Source organism: Amblyraja radiata, chromosome 13 (assembly GCF_010909765.2).
Source record: "Amblyraja radiata isolate CabotCenter1 chromosome 13, sAmbRad1.1.pri, whole genome shotgun sequence".
Lineage (NCBI taxonomy): Eukaryota > Metazoa > Chordata > Chondrichthyes > Rajiformes > Rajidae > Amblyraja > Amblyraja radiata.
The window spans coordinates 28,900,882-28,907,746 of NC_045968.1; the positions used below are offsets into that span (position 1 = coordinate 28,900,882).

Below are 6,865 nucleotides of genomic sequence, written 5' to 3' on the forward strand. Positions count from 1 at the left end.
GGCCCGCATTGCCTGGGTACGGCGCCGAGGCACCAACAATACCGAGTGACGACCTTACTATTGTAATGTGAAACCCCACGCTAAGTGTTTGGAAATACGAGCACTAAGGTGTGCTATTTGTACCTGTCTGCTTAATGATTTTATTTACGTGTTAAAAAATTCAGAAGGTTTGCACCGAGCTTTCTGGGTGAACTAGTTTAACAGGAGCTGACAGCCCTCCGGGGTTACGGGACTCGACAAGTGACATCAGACTTCAGTTCATTCAGGTGTCAAGTCGATTAGTTTAACAAAACAGATTTTTTTTCTTGTTAAAATGTGAACGAACTGGTCAGAAGGGATTAATCGCGAGTTAAACAATCTGTTTAAAGGGGTCTCTGGGTGACAGGAGCACATTGGGTTAGGCACAGAAGGCAACTAAACCATGATTCATAACGTTTTGGTGTTTACTTAAATAACCACTTTTGATTTACGTAGGTTTAACATTTAAAAACAACACGGCCACAGTTGTTAACCATAGAAGATGAGCGAGAGTGTCCCAGAAGATATTCACGGAGAGACACATAAAAAAGCTGGAGTAACTCAATGGGACAGGCAGCAGCATCTCTGTAGAGAAGGAATGGGTGATGTTTCGGGTCGAGACCCTTCTTCAGAGAGATTGCTTTCAAAACAAGGATGAGGCCATCGCGAGCCCCGCGTTGGTTTACAGAGGCTAAACGGGCTAAAACTTCATTTAAAATAAAACAAACTCGACAACCTAAACCCCTGACTGTTCAAAGCCGGGCGCGCAAAACCGACATTCGACACTGAGTGCGTTGCCTTTTCTTTGTTGTGGAGTGTTTGCTTTCATGTTAACAAGGACTTCCCTGGCTCCATCATTTGAACAGGCCATTCTGTGGATATTTTGAGCCCGTGTCCTAATGGTCCTATGTGGACCGCCACGCTTAGCACTGGCTCGTTCTGTGCCAGTTGTCCCGACACGAACGCCGCAAGAACACTTTGGGGACTCAGACATAATACAATCATCTCCATTGACATTCACAGCAACCAGATGGGCAATTGCATTACCTTCTGGAATAAGCAATGAATGCATCCCCATCACTAACTATTTGTATTTATGGGGCGACTCATTATCCTTCTGCACAATATGACACTGCCCTATTTAAATCCTTTAATCTTAACCACCATCTCAAGTTGCTGGTGAGTGAAGTCGCATTTCAGGATATGTTAGAAAAATGCAACAGAGTGCGTGAAAGTCCCTAAAGTTAGGAATGTGAAAAACAATCAGAGTGCGCGGGTTTGTTCCAAACGCAATACCGACCGCGAATCTCTTCAGTACAAACGACATCTAAAGCAACAACACGAATAATGGTTATTAAGTGCGGACTGACATTCATTTGACTTTAAACATCAGTGGGTGTGCTTTAAATTAGTTTAAGAGTTCATTACCTGAAATCTTTAACTAATGTGTGGCAACGCATTAACCTGGCCTGACATGTCTTCGGAAGCAAGCGGTCTAGGTTGCTTTGCAGTAGCCGCCGTGCACGACTTGGCCCTTCTCCAGTTCAATAGGATGTAGGGTGTAGATTAGTCGCTCTTTGCTTTTCTCTTTAGAACTGGCCCAACAAGAATAGTCAACGTCAAGCAAACAAAAAGCAAACTATTTGGAATGGTATTATTAATAAGAATGTCTACTTTCCCCCCCATTAGCTTCAAGAACTTTCACACTGAGTTAAAACGTCTAATTTAACGATAAAAGTTAAAATATATATATACATTTCACGTGTTCAGGGCGCATCGATGTTGCATTTCTCACCTACACCATCTCCATTGACACTCGGTTTAACCACTTATGAGATTATATTGTGAAATATTTATTGTGACTTCACACGCGGGTCGATTCCAGATTCCAACAAACATACTATATTCTGCATATATTAACTTTTGTAGACAGCTTGTCTTTATTTCAAACATTGTCTGTGTTCAACAACTGAACAGAGTTACGAGGTAAAATCCTTCTGGATACAGTTTGTATTGGAGACATACCTTTTTTTTAAACATATTTGAATTGTCATTTAAAAAATACCCAACGTTATTGACTTCACGTCTGAAGTTCGGTGTGAAATTAAAACCGTGACCAGTTCTAATGGACGATAACAAGTGAGGACTATCTTTAATATAAGGCAGTCAGTGCACTTTTACTCTGTCTTCGCTAGGTTATAAACAACCCCTCACTTATAGTTAATTTTAAAAGTTATCTCGCAATCCCGAACGAAATTGCCAAGTCGTCTAGTTATGATGACAACGTTTTAATACAAGTCTCGTTTCCGATGTGCAAAGAAAATTTGAGGACTTGAAAGAATTCAGTTCCGAAACAAAATGACCACGTGGTATTATAGACCAATATACATGATAATAAATAAAACTGAGAATCTGCCAAGCATTTTAAGTGGCAGCGTTTCAAACAAAACATCTACAATTATACAGCCAGTTATCCGCCGTCCATAGCGCACCCAAATCATGCTACAGACAGTCTCCGTCACAAAGTTCCCTTCTTTTAGAGTCTGTGGTCAGACTAGGGACAGAGTTTCGATTTCTCGAGCCTTTACTGTACATGCAATGTAAATTTTGACATCAGCGACAGTCTTTTAAATGTTATATATATACTTCTCTCCCTGTTTTACATTGCAAGGTGCTCGTGCCGGCGTCGGGAGAGATTGATTCTGCTTTCTTTCTGCTTCTTCCAATACTGTTCCGGGGGATTCGTTCCAGGCCTCAAGAGTCTGGACAACTGAAGATGACAGTCTTTTTACTTGCTGTTGGTTGTGTTGTACATGCAATGCCGAATTCAAGTTCACAAGTCGTTTGCTCGGAGCTCTTTAGCCTACATGGCGGCGGCATGCGCCGAGGCATAAGGGTCTATCCCGCCTTTGGTCATTCCCGGGAAAAGTATGTAAGCAACTGGCGGCTGTAAACTGGAGGCGGACCAGGCGGTACAGTTACAGGGGATCATATAGCCAGGGTTGGTGGGCGACGGGTGGGTGTGCGTGTGCTGGCTTGGGCAACCCAAACTGCCGAATGCTCCGCTTTGATAGCCCAGAGTGGACGCGTAGGGCAGGGTGGTGGCGAGGGAGTGGGGCACCTCGGTCATCTTCTGGATGGCGCTGGCGCCGAACTGGCTGGGGTCAAGCAACGAGTAAGGCGCCGACGTGTGCGGGAGGAAAGCCCTGGCTTTCTCAGATGCACTCAGGAGAGAGTCGGCGGCAGACATCGAGAGTCCCGCGGCCTTCAAGTGATCAGTGTCCCCGAGGTAAGGCAAAGGAAAGACATACCTGTCCTTCTTCAGCAGGTTCTTGGGCTTGCGCCGAGGACGGTACTTGTAATCTGGGTGCTCTTTCATATGCTGCGCTCTTAATCTCTTGGCTTCGTCAATGTACGGTCTCTTCTCAGCCTCTGACAGCAGTTTCCACTCAGCGCCAAGCCTTTTACTGATCTCGGAGTTGTGCATTTTTGGATTGTCTTGGGCCATCTTCCTCCTCTGACCCCTCGACCAGACCATGAAAGCGTTCATCGGCCTCTTGATGTGATCTGCGGGCTTGGACATCCTGGCTCACGGGAGGGCGAGCAGAGCGGATCGACTTTTGGAGAGGAGCGCCCCCGAGATGAAACAACTCACCTCTCTCTAAAGCAACACACACACGCACACACACACACACACGCACTCGCGCAGAAATCGTCCCTTAACAAATCATTGCGGCCCGCGGTCGAAAAACAAGTTCTTTTCCGTAACAGGTGAAACTTCGTCTTTGAAAAAACAAAACTGAATCAACTCGGCAAAAGATTGCAAAGTCCTGAGTTCCTCAGCTAAGTTGCTCCGGTGATCGTTTGAGCGGGTCGTATTGTTTTGCAAATATATTCTTTCTTTCTCACGCTGCTCTTTTTTTTTCTCGCTCTCCCTCTCTCTCACTTCCTCCTTTTTTTTCTTCTTCCTCCCCTCGGAGGTCTCCGGCCAGCTAGAGCACCTGGACAGTAAATGTAGAGGAAATCTGGTGATTTCAAGTCAAAGAGCGGCGGAGTTCAAAGCTGAGGACGGGTTTGTGCACTGATCCCGAGTCCGCACGCGAAGTGACATAATCACTGGGCGTTCACCAAACTCCCCGGGCGTCCAATCAAGACGGAGAAAGGGGGAATAATACCTTCGGACGGAGAAAAAGGGAAGAAAAGATGCGAACTATTGTCCAAAAAGAAGACGATTAATGAGTGAATAAATCGCCCCACCATTACTTAAAACACACACACACACACTTCCCAGAACATGCAAGCCGTTGTTTTTTTTTTTTAATTAATGCAGCACCTGGAAATACGAGATAGATTAAAATATGTATGCATCGCTGGCTTTCCTCTTTGAGCAAGTCAACGGATGAAAGTTGCATTATGGACAAGCAACGCTGCTTTTCCTGCCTGTCTTTGGGCCGTGTTATATAAGCTGCACTTTGCAGTGTGAATCAGACTTCCATTCCATTATGTAATCGCTCTTTGCACACTTGTCAATTCCAATCGCCGACCCCAAGGTTATAATGTAACAACTCGATTAGAACAATCCTTATTGTAAGGGTCGCTAGAATAGCCACTTTTGCTATTCTAAAACACAATGCTGTTCCAACAATTAGAGCGCTAGCGAGTGTCATATGCACAAAAATGTGTGTTTTACTTATGGTTTTTTTAATGGTCAATATTGCAATAAGTAATCAAATGAAGATCAACACAGGGCAAAAACGGAACGTCCAAGAACAATTCTCTTTCCCCGGGACATTGCTACAAGCACACACCTGCATCCGCCGACTGGGCATACCGATTCCTGCTCCTTAAGTTGCTAAAAGAAAAATAAACTAGTATTGGAAAGTCTAATCCTGAAATCTTTTAGCAGCCTCAGGTAATGACGGGGGGGAAAAACAAAGGACCCTCCCATCTTTAACGTTGTCTTGATAGAGAGCGAGCGGGAGAGAAAGCGCTTGCAAATCCAAATTCAATCAGCTATCATGCACCATTTAATAAATAATTGCCTGGGAAATGCGCAGCTGCCCTCAGGGGGGTGTTTCTGAAATGGAAACAATTGTCCGTGCTTCCCCGAGAGACCCGTGTGTGCCGGGCTTGGTGACTCCTGCACCTGTCGACTGCTTTTCTGGTTCCTTCGCCGCCCGGGGAATCACACTGGGACTACCGCACCGCTGCTAAATACAAAGGTGCCGACCCTGGATTATTTTACCATTCTATCCCTTAACTCTTGTAATTATTTCCATTCTCTTTGATAATTTTAATCCTTCTACCCCACCGCGACAATTTCCTCGCCCTTTCTTTTCCGCTAATAATTTGACCCTCTCTCGTACTGTCACTCCTTTAATGTTTTTTTTCTCTCTCCACTTTGCGACCATTTTTCAACCTATGAGCATTTATCTCCTTGTGCGATCTGTTTGCACAAAGGACCCGTCCACCGAGAGAGGAAATTCACTATATTTTTCAGCAGCAAACGCGATCCTCGGCCGAAAAAAATACAGAGCCCAACACAAGGAATTTTGATAACTTTATAATCCCTTTTGCACACCCACTGCCTTCTCTCTCTCACACACACAGCGTGTGTTTCAGAACAGTTGTTTAGGCAAACATCAAGGAAACAGGCCCTTCGGCCCACCATTTCGGCTATCAAACACCCATTTACACTGGTCCAATTTTATTAAGAAAATTAATATAACAAAACAGAAAATGCTGGGAATCTTCTGCAAGTCGCCCAGCGTCTGTAGGGAAAGAAACAGGACCCGCGTTTCAGATCAGTGACCTTGTATCAAATAATTGAATACTCAAATGCTTTCTCCATCTTCCTGCACCCCTCTGTTAATATTTATTAGAAACCAAGGTTAAGCGAAACCAGACCAAATGGAATAAAAATAATCAAAGCTGAGTTGGCCTTTCAGCATAAAGTGTTCATGGAACCGCTCAGAAGAAATTGGAAACGGTTTACTGTGTGATATCTCGCCGTTGCTCGAGATTCCCACGTTGCCAAGACATTAGTGTTTGCTATTTTGAAAGAAAAGAAAACAACCCTTTTTCGTTAAATGTTCATACCCTTCACAGAAAGACGCAAAGCACACATATAAACCGCGAGTGGTTTTCGCGCACACATTGATTTTCGGGGCATGCGGGTGGCGTGTGAACGACATGCGGTCTATGGTACTGGGAATATTCCTAAATTGCCCCTTGCCCCCATCAACCGGTTGATGCTCTGTTTAGGATTAAAGGGGCGCATCGTTTGAAAGGTTAGATCGAGATTGCTTATGTGTTAGATCAGATACTATCTCCACAATGCAATCACTGGAATTTGTGCACTCAATATTCAGACCGCCGGAGCTCGCGCCTGCCACATGGATTTCTTCTGGTTTATTCGTTTTATTAATATCATTGAAGAGAGTTTATTATCAGTCACGCCAGTCAGCGGCATGAATATCGATCGATTGTGAAAATACTGCAAACTTTGGTTTAGATGGATTCTCTCTATACGGCTCATAAGCAGTTTTATTAAACGGTATCTCCGCCAACTTTGGTTCACGTTTCAGATATTTATCAGCATCACTGTCGCACATTTTAGATCATTTTTTATTTTCGCCACACTCTCAGCGCAAATCAGTTAGTTTCTTTCAACTAAACCATTCACAACATACACAACATGATATGAAGACATGAGGGATGGAATCCAGCGATCAGCAGCACACCGCCTGACTAAAATAAAGTCATATGAATGATTTAAACCCGTAATCTGAAAGATTAGAGTTGATTTTTTAGGCGAAATTCTGCCAGTGCGCCTCAGTTTTTGAAT

General features: G+C 44.1%; 1 protein-coding gene across 1 annotated transcript; it reads right to left on the reverse strand.

Annotated features, from left to right (window-relative positions):
* Window positions 1-1,934: 1,934 nt before the first annotated feature.
* On the reverse strand, window positions 1,935-4,121 carry sox14 (SRY-box transcription factor 14). Its single transcript, XM_033031530.1, has one exon. The coding sequence runs from the start codon at window positions 3,599-3,601 to the stop codon at window positions 2,882-2,884; it is 720 nt and encodes a 239-aa protein (XP_032887421.1). The 5' UTR covers window positions 3,602-4,121; the 3' UTR covers window positions 1,935-2,881.
* Window positions 4,122-6,865: the final 2,744 nt, after the last annotated feature.

What these genes read in the sequence shown, in the direction of transcription:
- sox14 (XM_033031530.1), bottom strand. Translation starts at nt 3,601, where the DNA reads ATGTCCAAGCCCGCAGATCACATCAAGAGGCCGATGAACGCTTTCATG.